Source organism: Crocodylus siamensis, chromosome 1, assembly GCF_052110815.1.
Source record: "Crocodylus siamensis isolate JL-2025a chromosome 1, ASM5211081v1, whole genome shotgun sequence".
NCBI classification, from domain to species: Eukaryota; Metazoa; Chordata; order Crocodylia; family Crocodylidae; genus Crocodylus; species Crocodylus siamensis.
This window is the reverse complement of record NC_143395.1, coordinates 134879066-134898950: the sequence shown is the minus strand read 5'-3', so window position 1 is coordinate 134898950 and position 19885 is coordinate 134879066. Positions and strand designations below refer to the sequence as shown.

The following is a 19885-nucleotide window of genomic DNA, read 5'->3' as shown; positions in this document are numbered from 1 at the left end:
CATCATCAAATATAAACAACTCATGTTTTTCTCCAGTTTAAAAAGAAACTAGAAGCTTTACTAATATGCTAGGAGCCTATGGCTTTATTATTCAATTTAAGATGGATGTAAAAACAAATATAAATTGGAATGAATTTGCAACAGGGCACCAGTTTTAGGCCCTGTTACAGTCTGTGCTGGTCCATTGCACTAGGGTCCACAGGGAAACTTACCTCTGGATCTGGGGGTTGTAGCATGGCTGCTGGAGGTGCACAGCCAGCCATCTGAAGATGGGCTGCATTAGCCTGAGTGGCACATTGTCATGTATGGCTGGAGTGGGCTCCCATTGGTTGTTGGGAGTTCTGCTGGAAGTCCAGAGGGGCTACTGGCACACTTAGTGATCCATGGAGAGGGGGAAACTGCCTGGAGGTGCAGAGATGGTGCTGGGAGCCAGAGACGCAGCCGGAGCCAGAGGCAGGAGCCAGGGACCAAGCCAGAGCCAGGCCTGAAAACCAGAGCTGAGACAGGAAGTCAGAGTTATGGACAAAGCCAGGTGGTGAGAGGAAAACCCTCTGTTGGAGGGTGGCAGAGAGTTGTGGCAGAAAGGTGGATAACGGGGTGAATCTGAAAAAGAAGGGCCCAGCAGTGGTGTCAGGATAATCATGATTATTGTATCAGGAGGCATCAAGGAAGTGACTTACAAACTGACCAAACCTAAATTTAGTAAGGAGGATGGGCAGGTGCCTCAAGCATGCCTCAATTCATGGAATGAGTAAGGGTTGAGTAAAGATGAACTTAGTAATTTAATGAGGCATAGAAAAAGATTAATTGTGCTATTTGATGGAATATAAATAAGGATCGAGTGAGGATGAACTTGGTCAATTAATGAAGTACGAGGAGAGATTAAATTGAATGATGGAAAACTCATTAAATTGATTAAATATAGGTTCAGTTGAGTGATGGCAACTCATGGATTGAAGAAATATAAATCAGCACTGAGAGCCTCACCAGCAGGTGAACTATAAAACAGCTCATTCTCTAGATAAGTCAACGGAAGTGGGATTGTTAGCCAGTGATTCCCACAGACAGGTGTGTCACGGAGTCGCAGAGGTGCTCCGTGATTGAGAGGGTGATTGGCAGGGCTGTCAATCACCCAGGCAGCCCAGGTGCCTGGTTGCCAGGGGCAACCAGGTGGTCACATGACCAGAAGGGGGCAGGGCCTGGCCTTTATAACCAGCGTAGGCCAGAGCCTGAGACACAGTTCCCTTCTGGCTGCCGCAGGAGCAGGAGCTCTGCGGCTGAGCTGAGCGGCCTGGGTTAGTGGCTGCTACTTCATCGCGCTAACCGGCTGCAATGATGCAGGGAACAGCATCGCCCTGACTGGAGGTAGGATTGCGGGCCCTGGTGGGGCTTGGAGTTATTAGGCGTGTGGAGCCTTTGCTTATGTTATAGCCAGATGGCTTGAGTATTAAGTTACAGCTTATCCGGAGGACCGGGGAGGCTGTAGGGGAGCGAGGAGGCCTCAAGGGGAGCTCCCCAACAGCTTGGGGGTTCCCAGTGCCCAGTTGAGGCACAGTGCCAGGGGCACTAGTGTCGATGCGGCTGGGCATTATATTGCGCCAGGGAGGTGCAGTGTGCGGGGTTATAGACCCCAGCCCATAAGGGGTGTTTAGCCCCGGAGCGGGGCAGGGACAGGGCGCCGGGGGCGCGGAGTCAGCCCCGAGAGGGCAAGGCCCCGGAGCGGGGCAGAGACAGGGCGCCGGGGGCGCGGAGTCAGCCCCGAGAGGGCAAGGCCCCGGAGCGGGGCAGAGACAGGGTGCGGGGCGCGTGACGTGTCGGCCCCGGAGGGGGGAAGCCCAAAGGGGCAACGCGCAGGGAGCGCAGTAGCGGCCCCTGAGGGGCAAGGCTCCAGAGAGGGGCCGAATAGCCAGGCCTAGCTAGCCACCCGAGGGCGCCGAGACTAGGGCGGCGATAGCGCCGGCCCAAGGGCGCCGAGGCTAGGGCGGCGATAGAGCTAAGGCTAGCGCGCCAGGCGAGGAGAGAGCCGGCCCGAGGGCGCCGAGACTAGGGCGGCGGGAGAGAGCCGGCCCGAGGGCGCCGAGACTAGGGCGGCGGGAGAGAGCCGGCCCGAGGGCGCCGAGACTAGGGCGGCGGGAGAGAGCCGGCCCGAGGGCGCCGAGACTAGGGCGGCGGGAGAGAGCCGGCCCGAGGGCGCCGAGACTAGGGCGGCGGGAGAGAGCCGGCCCGAGGGCGCCGAGACTAGGGCGGCGGGAGAGAGCCGGCCCGAGGGCGCCGAGACTAGGGCGGCGGGAGAGAGCCGGCCCGAGGGCGCCGAGACTAGGGCGGCGGGAGAGAGCCGGCCCGAGGGCGCCGAGACTAGGGCGGCGGGAGAGAGCCGGCCCGAGGGCGCCGAGACTAGGGCGGCGGGAGAGAGCCGGCCCGAGGGCGCCGAGACTAGGGCGGCGGGAGAGCTGAGATCCGGGCAGAGTGAGTGAGCCGGCCCGAAGGCGCCGAGGCTAGGGCGGCGAGAGTGAGCCGGCCCGAAGGCGCCGAGGCTAGGGCGGCGAGAGTGAGCCGGCCCGAAGGCGCCGAGGCTAGGGCGGCGAGAGTGAGCCGGCCCGAAGGCGCCGAGGCTAGGGCGGCGAGAGTGAGCCGGCCCGAAGGCGCCGAGGCTAGGGCGGCGAGAGTGAGCCGGCCCGAAGGCGCCGAGGCTAGGGCGGCGAGAGTGAGCCGGCCCGAAGGCGCCGAGGCTAGGGCGGCGAGAGTGAGCCGGCCCGAAGGCGCCGAGGCTAGGGCGGCGAGAGTGAGCCGGCCCGAAGGCGCCGAGGCTAGGGCGGCGAGAGTGTGCCGGCCCAAGGGCGCCGAGGCTAGGGCGGCGAGAGTGCTCCAGACTCAGGCAAAGCCGGCGATTAGCCGGCGATTAGCTAGGCGCCGGCTAGAACCCGGCCCAGGGGGGGCCGGTAGTGAGCGGCGCTGGTGGAGCCGACCCAGGAGGCTTCAGCAAGTAGCTGGGCGCCAGCGTGAAAAGCCCAGGGCCAGAGATTGGGGCCTGACCCAAGGAGGCGCCAGGTGGGCGAAGAGCCCCGGTGCCCGAGAGTGAGAACAAGGGCACCTGAGGGGCGAGGGACCATACAAGCGTCCCCGGAATAGCTGCGAGGCTTGGGGCGTGCTAAGGGGGAGGCTTGGAGGCACGCATTGCCCTTAAGGCAGGACGCTTATTAAATCCCCAGTCTGGAATAGGGACGTACAACAAGACCGTCTATTAGGGAAACTGGCAGCCTCCACATTATATCTTTTACCATCAAAGTCGTGGCCGGCGAGGTTCTGAGGGTGCTACGTCACCCTAACGTGACGGTAGGCGGCGCTAGGGGGTTCACGGCCGCCCCTAGTCGCCGCTCCCTCACAGGGTGATTAAAAAGGACTGATTGGTAGGTTGGCAAGCCAGGTAGAACAAGATGTCCAGGAAGATCTCAGGTCTGAGCTCACAGGCAGGGTGTAGGGGAAGTGGAGCCCTGTGAAGAAAGAGCTTACCATCACTATGTGGTGGGTGAGTAACCAGGGAGACTTCAAAGTGGGGGAGTAAGTGAGCGAGTGAGAAGTTTCCAGGATACACACTCCCATAGAGTTAAAAACAATCTCTGGGTCTGTGACATAAACCCAAACCCAAAATCTCTGGTCTCACATATACAGTAGCGTGCAAAACACTTTCACTCAGTTGGATAAAAATCAGGCATGCATTCCAGGAATTCATTTCCCTTCACATATGCTATTCAAAATAGCACTGGGCAGCATCTATTTAAAATTGTAATACTAACTTCTGCGGAATTTATTGCAAAAGAGTCTCCTGCAATTAAAATAGGGTTAGACAAAATACTAGGAGGACATGATAGGGAATAAATCATTTTCTAAAGAAGCCCTTGGAAAATCTTAGGGAAAGCTGAGTCTTAGCAAACCGATTAAATGTTAGAAGAAAAACAGACACAACTTCTGTCTCAAATTATAATATCAGCACAAAATAATTCCAGCCATCCAGTGAAGTATGATATAGCCACACCAAACATCTTGGCCCAGATCCTAGGCTGTGTCTGACTTGTGGTCAGTACTGTGTAGACACTTGGGGGAAGCAAATAGCTTGTCAAACTACCTTATATACCACCTCCTATAAAATCTTTCAGTCCCTGACATAAATCTTAACATTTTCAGAACTATTTTTCTTTGTCACGAGCACCGTCTGCCCTTAAGATTTTACCACCTCTTTTGGGGTGCTTCTGTGATGGTCCTTCCTTCCAGATTATGCGTCCTGTGTTGTGGGATACAGAAAGATGCCAGTGCTGATATTGTGATTCTATTGCTTAATGATTTTCTTGTGCTTAGTAGGATAGATTCACCATTTTTAGCTTTGTTTTGTGCATAGTGAAAGCAGACATGTCCGTTCTCCATGCTTACTCATGAATAATGTGCCATACCAAGCTTGAGAGATTGACTCATCTGTTGATTTGCTGTGCTAACAGTTTATTTACCAATAACCATCTTGATTTTTTTTTTTCTACCACTGTGAATATCAGAGTATTTGTAATATACTATTTGCCATCATTTTTTCATAGAACTGCAGATGTATTTCTGAGGAGCTAATGTCTTACTCATTCTCTAGACATGCCCTAAAACTAAAAAATACCTCACTTGTACCAAACGCAAGCCATAAAACTTTAATCTAGACTTATCCCAATACTTGTGTTGCCTGTTCCTGTGCTTGGGCTGCTGAGAACCTGAGGAAAGTTCTATGACCATAGACATTTCTGCCATTAATTCCCCTGCCCCCCCCCATTTCTGTTACGTTCTTCACCTATTTATGCCAACGCTAGTTCCCTTTTTATTCCCTCTTTGAAGCATCCACCCTTCCTGTATTGTAATCTCTCTTGATGTGGAATCTTGCCTATTTTTTCAAAGAGAAAATTGACCTCATCCAGGGTCATTTCATTCTTCCTTTCCCCGCCTCTTAACATCTCATCTTTCTCGCCTGACACACTGTAGTTTCCACTTTAGTTTTCCATTTGTTTTCTTTTTTTCCTCTCCCTCCCTTGCCCCTTGATCTCTTGCCTCCAATATAATTCCCAGAGTAGCTGGGATACCAGGGGTTTGTCCTGGACAAAACCCTGTCAAAAAGTTCTGGCAGAGGAAAGAGGGGGAAAGGGGCAGGGGCTCAGCACCAGAAAGCAGGAGGTGGTCAGTCATACCTTTTCCCAGAAACTCAAAAACCCTAGCTGCTGCTGCTGATAATCCCAAATTGTTGCTACTGCGGTGGTATGATATTCCTGTCCCCAACTGCCACTGCTGCAGTAAAGACTACTTCAGAGCCACCATCCAGCACAGCTTCTAAGTAGGAGGCTAGGGCTGCTGGCCCTCCCCCTAGTTAAGCTGCTGTTCATCCCTCCCCAACCATTCTCAGCTTCTGGTTCTCTGATTTCTTGACAGAACAAGTATCTAGGCCATGTCAAAATCCTGCTGGTGCTACTTCCATAACACAGGAAGGCTTAATTTAATATTCTTACATCACAATATTAATAGATTTTTTAGTGGGCCTTTTCTGAAGTGCACATTTTCCAATTTTAACTCTTAGGTTCACAGTGCATTTTCATTTAATGGTGCAATGGGATCTGATCTCTGAACCCAACAATCACACTGCCTGCCATGCCACATAGACATGGCAGGAGGTACAGTTTTGGGATTTAGGATTGCATCCTAATGGTACCATTACTACTTGTCCAGATTCCATGGCTCCCCCTGAACCAGCACATTGAAAGCCAGGTGCTCACAGGTGGGCTGAATCTGCGTGGTCCTGGGATTGAACTGGGCCTCTTTGAGACTCCCATGTGATCCCTGTGTTATGACTGACAACCAGGTATCGGTTCCAGCCTCAGGACTAGACTAGAACCATGAGCCAGCACTGGTTATCCTGCCACATGTTCAATTTAAGGCATGATGGAAACCAGCCCACAGAAGTGTTACACATTTTTTGTGGAATATTTTTGTAGCTGGTTTCCTATTTTGTTGAGCCATTAATTCCTTGAATGTATGGTAGGGTTACTATTTATGGCAGGATTAACAGGGTAATTGCATCTGAATTGTAACATCTGCCAGGGGCCTTAGTCTCACTTTGGTCCTCTTATGCTCCTCTTCAGTGAACCAAGTTGAGGCAGATCTATGCCATAGTGTGTGTAAATTTTATGTCAGGTGAGTGTGAGTTTAAAGGTATGCCTATACTGCACAAGGCAGTGTAGTGTAGAGATGCCTAAAGTAGTTTTAGATAGTTAAGTAGTTACCTAGTTTGGTAACCACAACAGGGTACATCTATATGTGCAACTAATGTGGCATGATAAATTCTGGCTCCTTTTTAGCTGGAGTCAGCTGCTCCCAGGTTCAGAATCTGCACATGTACCCAGGACTGCCACAGTTTGAGCTGGGGCAGAACAGCCCTCAGTGGGCAGGGGGCCCAGGGGGTCAGCCCTGAGCCTGGGTGGCTGCATTGGACAGCAGAGGGGCTGGCTGGGACACGAGAGTGCTAAAGTGCAGGGCTAGGCAGCAGGCAGCTGCTGCACTTTAGCATTCTCATGCCTCAGCCAGCCCCTGTCACTATCTACACGTGCATTTCAGTGCATGTAATGACTCTGCTGTAGGATAGTGCTGTTCCTGACAGTACTATCCTATGGCAGAGTTAATTTACTGCACAGTAATGCAAGTGCACATGTAGTGACATTTTACTGCGGAGCTAATTACTTAACTCCACAGTAAAGCACGTGTGTAGATGCACCCACTGTCTAGTCATAGGACTGTGGAGTGCTGTATAAACTCAGCAGGGTAAATTTGCTTGTGTAGTTCTCCATGCTACTGTGACTTGGTGGCGTCTTGTACCTCAGCCTAGTTCATACGGTATGGACATACCGTAGGCGTTTTATCTTAGACCCTGAGTAAGCTAGAAGAAGCTCCTCTAACTTCAGTTTCTATATGACATTGTTGAATTTATCTTACTCCTTTCTGCTTTTATACAAGTTTACTTAAATGAGAGTTGAACTGAGTTTACTATCCAGATAAAATTAAAGCAGAATTTGGCCTATGCAATCTAAGTTAGGCAGGAAACACAGTTCAGGTATCTTATAATAGTTTCCTTCTTTAATTTCTTGGTAAACTGAAAGATTTCAAATCTGTATTAAGTTGCTCCAAAAAAGTGACTTAGGATCACACACGAAGACTGTGTCAAAACATAAGTCTCCTGACTATACTCTTAAGTTCAGCTAGTGACTAATAGGCTTTATTCAACTAGAAGACTATCTTTATACCGATGATACCAAATTTAATCTTACATAATGCTTTTCACAGCATAAGTTCAAAATACTATTAAAAACAGATGTATAGATTGAATCACCTGCCAGGGAGCCAGATCTATTAGGGAGGAGGCTGGATCAGTAGAACTGCATTCTGGTAGGAATTGATGGGGTTTAATGGCTCTTGGGTGAAATTCTGGTTGCATTAAAGTAAATTTCAGAACTCCTGTTGACTTCATTGAGGCTTAGGTTTCACTCCTGATTTCCAGCAGAAGCAATGTTACAGACTGGCTCATGGGCCATGGCTTATTAACATAACAGGTGTAACAAAATTAAGTGGGGAGAGATTAGGGAAATAGGCAAATGGTGTGAGGTAACTTCTGACTGTGAGGCCAAATACAAGCAACAAGCTACATTTTGCACAAAATCATAATGCAAATTGCAGGATTTTTATTATTATTTAAGGTAATGAGAGTACCTGTGATCTGTCATTATCATTAGTTACTTTATCTTATTGTTCCTGTTTTTATCATAGAAAATTAGGGTTGGAAAGAACCTGAGGAGGTCACCCAGTCCAACCCCCTGCTTAAAGCAGGACCATTCCCAGCTAGATCATTCCAGCCAGGGCTTTGACAAGCCAGGCCTTAAAAATCTTCAAGGATGGAGAGTCTACCACCTCTTTAGGTAACTTGTTCCAGTGAGAGTTACTAGAAACTGTCTCCTAGTGAGAGAGTTTTTCCTAATATCCAGCTGAAACCTCTCTTGCTGCATCTTGCCTACTGCCAGTCTGCCAAAACAGGAAATGATAGCTACATTTTAATAAACACTTTTTTTGTTTAGACTGGACAATATCTGTCATAGAATAGCTCTAAAAAAAATAAGATTTGGAAAATTAAAGATGGTGGAAGTTGAAGCTTCCCTTTTTTCTTCCTCAAATACTGTTCACAGTTTGTTTCAAGTGTTTTTTTTTTTTTCTCCCAGTGCTTAATTGCTGTCTGTTTATACTATTGTTCCCTTAACTAAGCAGAAGAAATCAAGGGAATATGGCAGATAGTTGCTTATTTTAGTCAAATTATGAAATACACTTACAGGATTGGATTAGATTCTTATACTGTTACTCAAATTGAATAATACTTTGTTAACAAAGGCCCACTGGTTTTAATAACATTATCCATGAAGAAAGATGTAATTAATTGTGTGGACAGGTGAAAGAATCAACCTATATATCTATTATTTTTCAGTGTGTTGATTATGGAGATGGACCATTGTGACAGGGAACATTAAAGGGAAATGCTTGATGTTCAGTATTTCTCAGCGTTTGAGTGCTTTATATTTCAGGCCAGACTTGGTTTCTGCTGTAGCCATCTGTGCTGTTCAGGCAGTGCGAAGCAGTTGGATTTTGGCTGGTAAGTGGGGAAGCAGAGAGCTCCCTTGATGCAGTGAAACTACCTGCTGTTATGAAGGTAGGGCCACCATTCTGGAAATCCTTTTCTTGCATGTCCCAATCCTTTTCTTGGCATGTGCCAACTGTCCATCCCAAACTCCAGAGTAAGGGTGCATTAGAGAGCAGGTGTGTTGTGTGGGAAAATGATAAGAGTTTAGTGGAACATTGCACTACTGCATTGATCCTCCACTAGTACAAGGTCCCAAAGAGACCGAGGTATCCATAGCATAAGCTAGACTACTGTGATTTACACTCTGAATGGCCAAGGCTCGTATAAATCACCCCACTACATCAGAGTACTTCTTTTAGTGCCCAGAGCCCCGTGATATTGAGTAGACCTTGGACTCAGCAGAATATTTTTTGCTTCCATTGTAATGATATAGTCATACTAGCTTTTTGTGTTAAACTTGATATTTGCACATTCAACTACATTGTTTCTGTCTCATGGCAGTTAAGTATTTTTGTCAGCAGAAGTTACTGTCTGAAATCAGCTGAACTACAAGAATAACAAGTCACTGGTTTGAGCAAGGAGATCACAGACTGGCACAGAGATGCTCAACCAGGGTTCTACAAGATCCTTTTAAGGGTGACAGTATCACATAATATAGCAATGTTAAGTATTCAGAAACCCACATGATTCGCAAAATAAACCCAGCTATTTGAAAAAGAAATCTGTAGCATTAAAAACATTCTGATCTACTGTGGTCTTTCTGAGTTTTTTGCAACAAAAGAATTACCATGTGTTTTTATTTATTTATTTATTTATTTACTAGTAAAATAAATAAGTGAAAAGTAAGAGCTGGTATTTTCCAAAGGGGCCTTGAGTCTAAAAAGGTTGGGAACTATGGGACTAGCTCATTATCCATTAGTAGTATTGTAGATGCTACATGCTATTAATGGTGACAAATTCTCCCTCTGTGTCAAGTAACAGGATGAAATTCACCAATAACAAATGCATTTAACAGTACCAAAATTAATGACACAACACTTTAGTGATTTCCTTTCTAAGGACCTGGACACAAATTGCAGTGATACAAATGTTTGTAAGCCAGTGTAAATTAGGTGTACAGTAGGAGGAGACAGGTGGGAGATGTCCCAGGAGCCGGAGTAGACAGATGATCAACTATTCCATGGTAGTTGCTTATAGTAGGTACTATTTTAACACATTGCCATTTAGTGTGTGTGTGTGTGTGTGTGTGTTGGGGGGAAGCATGTACTGTATAGTCTGTTTATATATAGTTAAAAAAATGGCTGGGTGAATATGGACGCATGACACTTAGTAGTATAAATTATACTGCTGTAGTTTCACCCCTGATTTTTTTTCTGGCATAATTTTACACTTGATTCAAATGTTTGCAGTCTTATTTCCCAGATGCTTATTTACTCCCCCTGAAAATCTGGAAATCCTTTTCTTGCATGTCCATCCTGGAACCATTAGTCATATTACATTTGTTTAAGACTACAAAATTTCTTGGTTTTCATCTGCTTCTAGCTAACCTAATTTCAATAGTGTATGGGTTGCAGCAAGCCAGGTACAATAACAAGCCTCAACTGTGGAACATTTCTTGTAATCTTAGCCATTTAAGAAAACTTTAGAGACTGGCTTATATTTTTAACACTTATAATTAAAGTGCTATATGCATGCATGTACACATACACAATTACACATACACACACATTCTTTTAATAGTTTTTCCCAGAAAATACACTATTTACACTCCATATTGAAAGTTAAACTCTAAAAATAATTGCTAATCTTTACTCATTAATAATGCATTGTAAATCTAAGTTAACTTCAGTGACAGCACAATTTAATTAACTTGGAAGTGCCAGTGTGGTTTTGGAACACTGACAGTTAAAAGGAATATTGCCAGATTTTGCCACATTAGGGAGGAAAAGCAGAATCTGCAAAGCTGTAGAAAGGAAACTGTATGCATGTGTGAGTGTGCATGTGTATGCATGTTGTGTGAAATGAAGACAATGAAGTAAGTAAAGAATGTATTATACTAGTTGGACCTGTATACTTCTCAGTCCAAGTATGTGAAACTGCAATGCATTACTATGCAGTATAGCTAGAAGACCCATTTTATGTTAATAGAATCCAGAAGGTTAAAATAACCAAAGTAATGGGTTACTGTTTGTTGTTAAAGCCTTGCTAATGAAGAATGACAATTTTGATCTTAATGAAACTACTCCATTTTTCTACACCAGAATCTGGTATTCTGTTTTTTGAACTCAACTCCACCACCACAACATGATGAATTCAACACAAAGTTGTCACTAATGTCCACACTATTCAACCATGAAAAAGCTTAGAAAAACAAAGACACAAAAAGTATTTGGTTTATTATTTTGGGTTTGAGAGATAAGAACTAAAAGTTTCTAGGATATTTTATGTTCTCGATTGCTTACAGTTAAAAAAAAAAAAAATCCAATTACTTCGCTCCCCTTGTCTTTTAGAACTATTAGTAAAACAGATATAACTTTGTATTTTTATTTATAAAAACACAGCTGTAATAGGAATTTGGGCTAGAGTCACTGTGTCCTTGAGAAAAATAGAATGAACTAAAGTTTAGGTTAGTATACTAATACTATTTATTTTATCATTTGTGTACACATACTGTGGTCAAAAACCCTGTTGTACATCTGTAATTGTATGTGTATTTATATAGGTATATATTGCCCATAAATTTGATAAAGCTGAGACAATTGCAGGTGTCCAGCAAATTCAAGATCTGGTGCTTAGTTTGACGATCAAGCATTTTGTTCTTTTAAAATCAGTGAAGTCAGATTAATATATAGTTTTGTAATCCGCAGCATTCTTTTCAGCTAAACAGATGCACATACATGCTGTAGCACTGTAATTGAAGGTAAAGTTTAAATCCAGCTGGAACAACAAGCTGTATTCCTTTGAGACTTTGGATACATAGACAGGAAGTTGTGGATAAGGCTTTGGTCTCCTGTTGTCAGGAAACACTGAGCATTTTTTACGTATCTGGAAAAATCATTTTCCATTAGATGAGGTAAAATCTGAACTAGCTTGCTAGTAGTATCTCACCAGATTGGGTCAAGAATAGCAGATGATGTATGAATTTTGTTTAGGTATGCTGAGCATAATGGTGTCAATAAAAAAAAAAAATCGTATTTACTTGCTACTGTAGGTAATGAAGAGATGTTACTCATGCCTACTTTAAAAATGCTGTTATCCCTTTTCACCTTCGGTTACCCCCTTTGACTGGTTAGCCAGTAGTCAGACTTGCAACTTGTTTCTGTTAGGAAAAAAAATTGATTTAGCTACTTTTGTAATACAATTCTGTTTCTTTACAAACAAATGTATGTAAGTTCCTGTTTGTCTCAAACTGTATAGAGAAGACCTATCAAATTGCATAGCTGAACTCCTACTCCAGTTTGTATCAAGTGCTTTTGATGTTGGCTCCTTGTTGATTCCTGTTGCTTCAGCTATCACATCAATAAAAGGAGCTTAATTACTTTTACATTAAGCCTGAATAAATGATAGCTCTTATATTTGTCACTTTAAGTGAAGTTTTACTTAATCCCCAGCCTAACACCTAACTGTACTGTAATGCCGCCAACTGGTACTTTGCTAGTAAGGAAATATGGCTTAGTTTCCTAATTAAAAAAAGGTCCAAGCATTTGTGGTTTACTTGTAAATAATTGCTACACCTTATGTAAAAGCAGGAAATATTCTAAATAAGACCATTATCAATTAAAATAACATAATTTAAAATGCACAGTACTTCTTTTTTGAGAGACTGCTGTGTCCCCAAAAAGCATTTTAATTCATTAATATTCAGGTAGCTGTACACTCAGTGACAATTCTATCAAATATTAAAATCATACAAATTGACAAAAATCAATTAATGACCTCAGCTCTTAATTTAGAGAATAGGAAAGAACTACATTACCTCCCAAAGGCAAAGGAATATTTTGCTTATCAATTTACTAAAACCTTCTTTTTTTTTTTACAGTTGAGTATTACTGATCAAATAAAATAAATGTGCTGGAATACTGAATATGGTTGTATTCTGATTACGACACAAAGAAACCAGCTTAAGGTTCATTCTTGTCCTTATAATTTCATTGAAAGTTGCTCGTATAACCAGTATCTCACAATCACTTCTTTTCCTCCAGTTTCCCCATTCCACTGCCTCCTACCTCTCCACCCAAGGGGCCAAAATTGATTACTGTGAAACCCTTCCCAAAATCTGAACTCTTGTGAGCCATGACTGTGTACCACTATCAACCACTTTCAGTGAAGACTGTAGTTTTGATCTTTATGTGTAAACTGGGTATCACTGAGAACCAGCCCAGTCCAGTTTCAGGGTTTCCATTCTTCTCCCTATAAGTTTTACAAAAACTAGTGTATTCTCCTGGATTTTGTAAATCACTACAGGCTAATCAGCTGAGCTAGCAAAATTGGAAAACGTTTGAATGAACCATCACACAATGGTGCCAGCATCCGGCCCTCTCTGGAGCTTTCTGCTGAGCACACACTCACACTGTGACAGATGCCTTCCTATCATTGTTCCCCCCACTGAGAGACATTATGAGAATATTAATGTACACAAAGTTCTAGTCAGCTATTGGTGTGTTCAAGCCCTGCTTAAAGAGGATATAGATGTCATAGCAGTGTACCCATAAACACCATATATATAATAGTACTCCCAGTGTTGTTATCACTGGTGCTAATGTTTAAGGGAAAATCTATGGTGAAGAAAAAAGCACCAAAAACTAGTTTATATAGGGAGATGACACTCACTGTTTTCTTAAGGTATGCGTTAAAAGTTCAGATGCTAATGCTACTGTGGGAACTCTGAATCATGGGTCTTTGCATTTTTGGAAGCAAAGAAGCTGGAGGCTTTTTTTGGCTTGCTTTATACATACAATTCATTTCAAATGAACAAAGTCTCCCTGTGTCAGTACAATTTAAGTCATACGTTTTATGGTGCACTATAATTTTGTTATACTGAATGCAATACTTCTTTGTGGGTTTTATAGAACTTTTTAGGAAGAGAATCATCAATATTTTTGAACTAGACTATCATTACAGCATCCAAATGCACTACAGTAGGTCTTAAGAATCTACTAAAACCCACAAGCATTAGATGTGTGTGTGTAGACATTTTTAGGAATTTGTTGTTACTCATTTTCTTCCATGTTTATAGTCCAGTGAAGAAAAATCAGCTTCCCCACTTAAAATTATACGTCTCAGTTTTAGAGGGCTGATTTTTGGGGAAAAGGTGCGTGTGATATGTGAGCATATGCAGTGTTGAGGTGCTTTAAGGTTTTCCAGTTTGGCCTGGAAAGATCCCTAGATGACCAGACTTGGCTGGCTGCTCACTACTCTGAATTCAGTTGATTTATTTTGCATTAAATAGTCATTGTCTAACATTCATAAAAAGTATTGTGAAGCAGAAGCCAGAACCCAGGACTCCCTCCCACTTAGGGGAGTATTTTCCTAACTAGAGTCAGGCTCCAACTGGCATGCTGTCCTCCTGGCCTCATGATTCTTTCATTCTTTCTGCCCAGTGGGTCAGCTTTAATGGCAGAAATGGAGAATATCCTCAATCCTGTGTAGACATAGGTTGGTAGCTGGAGCACTTTCTTCAGAAGTAGAATATGTGGTTTTAGACTTCCTCAGGGTGAGTGAGGCCTGGAAGCCAGTTACCTTGCTTCTTTGGCAAGTGCCCCGACCAGTAGTTTACTGGGCAAAAGGTGGTGGGTAGTTCATTTTCTTCCTCCTCTTCATTTGACACTGAATTCAAGAGTGTCTATTAAAAGGATGGCAGTGTTGTGTGTTCGTGAGTTGAGGTATGGCCGCTCTCCTGAGGTGAGAGGCATTCTTTTTGTGTTAGTGGCAGCAATGATATAGTTTAGTTTGAAAAAAGGCTATTTGTAGTTTTTTTTTTAAGTTCATATCAGGATCAACCAGAAAATACAGCTAATGCTTTATTGCAAAAATCTTAGCTTACATGATAATGCTCTAAAACAGTTAGCTTGTTGGTTGGATACAGAACTAAGGTATTTCATGTTGTATCCTCCAAGTTTTACTTCGTGGACAATACTTTTGAAACACACACCTTCACTTTGAGATATTCCTTATGTTCACTGAATGAAATGAATGGGTTATTTAGAACTCTCCTCTATTTGCACAGGTTTGAAAAAAATATAGAAGAGGTTTTTAGGGGTTTTTTTGTTTTTAAAAGGCCCTTTAAACATCTTTATTTGTATTATATCATTCTTATAAAGCTCAAATCCCTCATAGTTTGGTTGTAAACTATTAATACTACAGTTGAGGCTTTTTGATTAAAACAACAACAACAACAAAAATCACTTTAGCTGGACTTCCATAATAATTTTAAATTAAATACACAAATTGAAATGGATGCATTGGAACATTACCACCTTAATATTATTTATCTTTCCAAGAAGGACCAAACATAACATCACTTCATCAGTAGTTCTTTAGTGACTATTTCGGTTGAACCATCCTTGTTTGAAATAATTAACCCACAAGGCCCCCTCTACATGTGCAGGTAAAGACTCATTGGGATCTAATACATGATCCACACAAGCATACCTCCTGCCATGCCACATGTGCCTCACTCACTGGCAAGAACCAAGCTTCTGGCTGGAGGGACCTACCATGCACCCCCCGGGTCCGGGGGATAATGGCAACTACGACCTCCCAAGCTCAGGTGTGTGTGAAACCCTCAGGTGTGGGAGATTATGACATCTGCAGCCTTCCAGGCTCATGAGTTTTGAGCTTTCCTGAGCCTGGGAGATCACAGCAGTCAAGATCCCCAAGGCCCAAAGGTTTTATGCACACCCAAGCCTAGGGGATTGCAGCTGCTGCAATCCCCCAGGCCCCAGGGGTTTAATTCTGGGCTTGGTGCACCTCTGCAGCTGATGGAGCTCCCAGCCACAGTGGAGACCCTGCTACACATGCAAATTAAGGCTTTATGGCAACCTGCTATAAAATTAATACATACTTTCAAGGTGCAACTTTATAGCTGGTTGAAGCTTATTATGGCATGATAGCTACTATGCATGTGTAGCTGGTCTTACGGTAACTGCACAATTAACCAGTTAATTATGTGATACCTGTAAGGTGTAGTGGGGGCCCAAGTATTGTATGTATGAAATCATTAGATTCTATATGTGGAAAATTTATAAATTTGTTATAATTTTCCAGGTATACAATCTAATTATTGGAGTTTTGCCTTGAATTTGTCCCCCTCACACTGCTACAGCAGGGAAAATAAATCTGCCCCCCATGGCCTCTGCCCCACCAGCATCTCCCCCCTGCAGCTCCTTCCTGCCCCTCCTTACTATCAGATCTTTCTCACCCTGAACATATGAAGTTGAGGGACACATTTGAAAATACTGACTTAGAAAGAAACACACGTGTAGTAATTTGTAGATAGGCAAATTACTAAGGGTACCTGTCACTGTGTGTTGCAACGAGGCTCCCACGTTCCCTGGGAGATACCCCAATCACAGCCCCTGGTCAACAGCGATTATGGCCCAGAAAGGGCTGAAGGTCAGCTCTGCTTACCTGCAGGCAGCCAAGACTCAGAAGCAGAGGTGCATGCATCTTTGCCACTCCATTTTAAAAGCATGCTGTCTCTGCATTTGGGAGGGTGCTTGGGGAGTGACATCATAAAAAGGTGTCTGGAGTCCCACTGTGGGGCAGCAGCTGTGGAGGAGGGAGCAGTAGCAGAAGCAGAGAGGCTCTTCCATTGATCCAGTGGGGTCTGATGTAGATGCTAGGAAGCTGCCATCAACCCATGCCAGAGGGAACCTGGAGGACAAGGACCATGAGGTCCTCTGGCAACTGATGGGATCCACCTCGGGACTAAAGCCCAGACGCCAGAAGCATGAGTCCATTACCCTGTGCTGTGCCACAGCTGAAGTGCTCCAGGGCTTATTTTGTTTTGATTTCTGGAAAAGGGAGAGCTGACATGTGAGAATCCTGGTGCAGCTCATGGAGGCTCAGGCACAAAGGCCACTTGATTTGGGTTTTATTTGAGTAATAGAGCCAACGTGGGAGAGCCCCACTTCGCTATTCTCAGCCCAACCAAAGGGACAATAGTTTAGTTTTAGTGCGCCTAGGGGAACACCCAGGTAGAAAGGACTCTGAAAGTACTCGGACATAGGCACTGTCCTTCAGGCAGTCTAGAAAATGAATGAGTACCTTTCATTCAGAGGTGATGGAAGCTGCATCCTTGGGGGTTTTCAAAACCCAGCTAGACAGCTTTGGCTGGGGGGAACTAGATGGGGCTGGTCCTGCTTTGAGCAGGGGGTTGGACTAGATGACCTCCTGAGGCCCCTTCGAGCTGTAACTTTCTATGATTCTAAGTATGTGTGTGTATATGTATATAGGACCAGCCCCATTTAGATCACCCCAGCCAAAGCTGTCTAGCTGGGTTTTGAAAACCCCCAAGGATGCAGCTTCCATCACCTTTGTGGCTAACCTGTTCTAGTGTTTTTCCTCCCCTACTGCTGAGAAAATTCATCCTACTGTCTAACCTGAACTTCTTTTGATGCAACTTGAGACTGTTGATCCTTGTTCTGTCATCTGCCACCACTGAGAATAGCTTAGCTCCATCTTCTTTCAAACCTGCTTCAGGTAGCTGAAGACTGATATTAAGTCCCTTCTTAGCCTCCTCTTTTTGAGACTAAATAAGTCCAGTTCCCCCAGTCTTTCCTCATAACTTGTGTCCTCTAGCCATTTTTATTGCCCTCTGCTGGACTCTCTCCAATTTGTCCACTTCCTTTTTGTAGTGGGGTGGCCCCAAATTAAATACAGTACTCCAGATGTGGCCTCATCAGTGCTGAATAGAGCAGAATAATTACTTCCCTTGACCTACTGGCAACACACCTACCAGTGTAGGCCATTACGTTGCTAGGCTTCTGGGGAATTAGAGTACACTGCTGGCTCATATTCAGCTTATTGTCCACTGTAACCCCCAGGTCTTTTTCTGCAGACCTGCTGCCCAGCCAGTCAGCCCCCAGCCTGTACTGGTACATGGGATTGTTTCATCAAGTGCAGGTCTTTGCACTTTTCCTTGCTGAATCTCATGAGATTCCCTTTGGCCCAATTCTGCAATTTCTCTAGGTCACTCTGAATCCTAGCCCTACCCTCCAGCATATCTACTATTCCCCCCAGCTTGGGGTCATTTACAAACTTTCTGAGGGTGCACTCTGTGCCATCTTCTAGGTCATTGATGGAGACATTGAACAAAACCAGCCCCAGGACCGAGGGACTCCACTTGATACTGGCTGCCAACTAGACATTGAGCCATTGATTACTACCCTCTGAACCTGATGCTCCAGCCAGTTTTCCATCCACCTTACAGTCCATTCATCCAGCCCATACTTCTTTAGCTTTCCTGTGAGAATGCTGTGGGAGACTGTATCAAAAGCCTTGCTAAAATTAAAGTACATCACATCCACCAATCTTCCCACATCCATAGAGCCAGTCATCTTGTCATAGAAGGCAGTCAGGTTGGTCAGGTATGATTTGCCCTTGGTGAATCCATGCTGACTGTTCCTAATTACCCTTTTATTAGCCAAGTGCTTACAAATGGGTTCCTTGAGGGTCTGCTCCATGATTTTTCTGGGGACTGAGGTGAGGCTGACGGGTCTGTAGTTCCCTGGATTCTCCTTCCCTTTCTTAAATATGGGCACTATGTTTTCCCTTTTCCAGTTGTCTGGCACCTCTCCTGATTGCCATGAGTTTCCAAGTATGATTGTCAATGGCTGTGCAATCACATCAGACAATTCCCTCAATATCCTCAGTTGCATCCCATCCAGTCCCATGGACTTGTACACATCCAGCTTTTCTAAGTAGTCCCTAACTTCTTCTTTCAGCACTGAGGGCTGATCACGTCCTCTCCAAACTGTGCTGCCCAGTGCAGTAGTCTGGGTTCTGCCCTTGCCTGTGAAGATGGAAGCAAAAAAGGCACTGAGGACTTCAGCCTTTTCTGCATCCTCTGTCACAAAGTTGCCTCTCCCATTCAGTAGGGGACCCATACTTTCCCTGATCCTCCTCTTGCTACCGACATACTTATAGAAACCCTTGTTGTTACCTTTCAGATCCCTTGCTAGCTGCAACTCCAGTTGTGCTTTGGCCTTCCTGACTTCATCACTACATTCCCAAGCAATGCTTTTATATTCTTCCCTAGTTATTTCTTCAAGTTTCCACTTACAAGCTTGCTTTTTGTGATTTAGTTTACTGAAGAGTTCTGTGTCAAGCTAAGCTGGTTTTTCTGCCATACTTGCTAGTTTTCCTGCACTCTCAGGAAGGCTTTCTTAAAGTACAGCCAGCTCTCCTGGACTCCTGTTCCCCTCAGTCTGGCTTCCCAGGGGATCCTGCCCATGAGTTCCCTGAGCAAGTTGAAGTCTTAGGTGCCTAAAGATTCAGACAGGCACAGAGTGGGATTTATAAAAATACCTACATGGATTAGACACTTTTGTAAATATTACTAGACTCCTATATATATCTTTAGGCTCCTGAATACCTTTGTTAATCTGGACAGTTGTCCTTATGCATATATGTATCAATAGAATATGGAATAACTCTGCTTTATTGGATACATGAGTCAATATACAACAGTTGTATTTACAATATGAGGAAAATATTGTCTTAACAGAGTCTGTATCACTGAATTTTGGTAATAGAAATTGCACGTCTATCACAACATATAATTCTTGGTATTATTAATTCCTTAAAAACAAACTTTTAATCTTATGAAATACTTCTGAATATTTGATACAACATTTGGAACAAAATGCACAAACTAAGTAATATTCCCTCTAAATTTATGGTAGGTGTCATCCTAGCTCATGTAGTAAATTAGAAAAACTACTTGGACTGAGTTTAGTAAAAGTAAATGATAAAATAATCTGAAAGCTTGTCCAATAGCCCAAAAGCTTGCCCAGCAGTTGTCCCAACTATATAGTTGATCCAGTAAACGATATCACAAAAAGACTTGCCTCTCAAAAAATAATCAGACTAATAGAAACTGCATGAACAAGTTGAGAAAAGGGAAAGTCAGATTGTCTGATTTGGCAATATCCAGTCAAAATCTTCTTGCCAGATATAATACGGGCATTA

The 19885-nt window shown here is 44.0% G+C and overlaps 1 protein-coding gene across 11 annotated transcripts in view; it reads left to right on the top strand.

The window, feature by feature from the left end:
* Positions 1–19885, top strand: part of WDR27 (WD repeat domain 27) — a 364577-nt gene that overhangs the window by 178432 nt on the left and 166260 nt on the right. For 4 of the 11 annotated variants that reach the window (XM_090043409.1, XM_090043328.1, XM_090043382.1 and 1 more), the window contains one exon: positions 8637–8704. The exons of 5 other annotated variants lie outside the window; for them this stretch is intronic. In XM_090043409.1, the coding sequence (XP_089899535.1) occupies positions 8637–8704 (68 nt within the window). Of the gene's footprint in view, positions 1–8636; positions 8762–19885 lie in introns of those variants that run through there. 2 more of the 11 variants (XR_016441854.1, XR_016441862.1) reach the window with 2 other exon arrangements.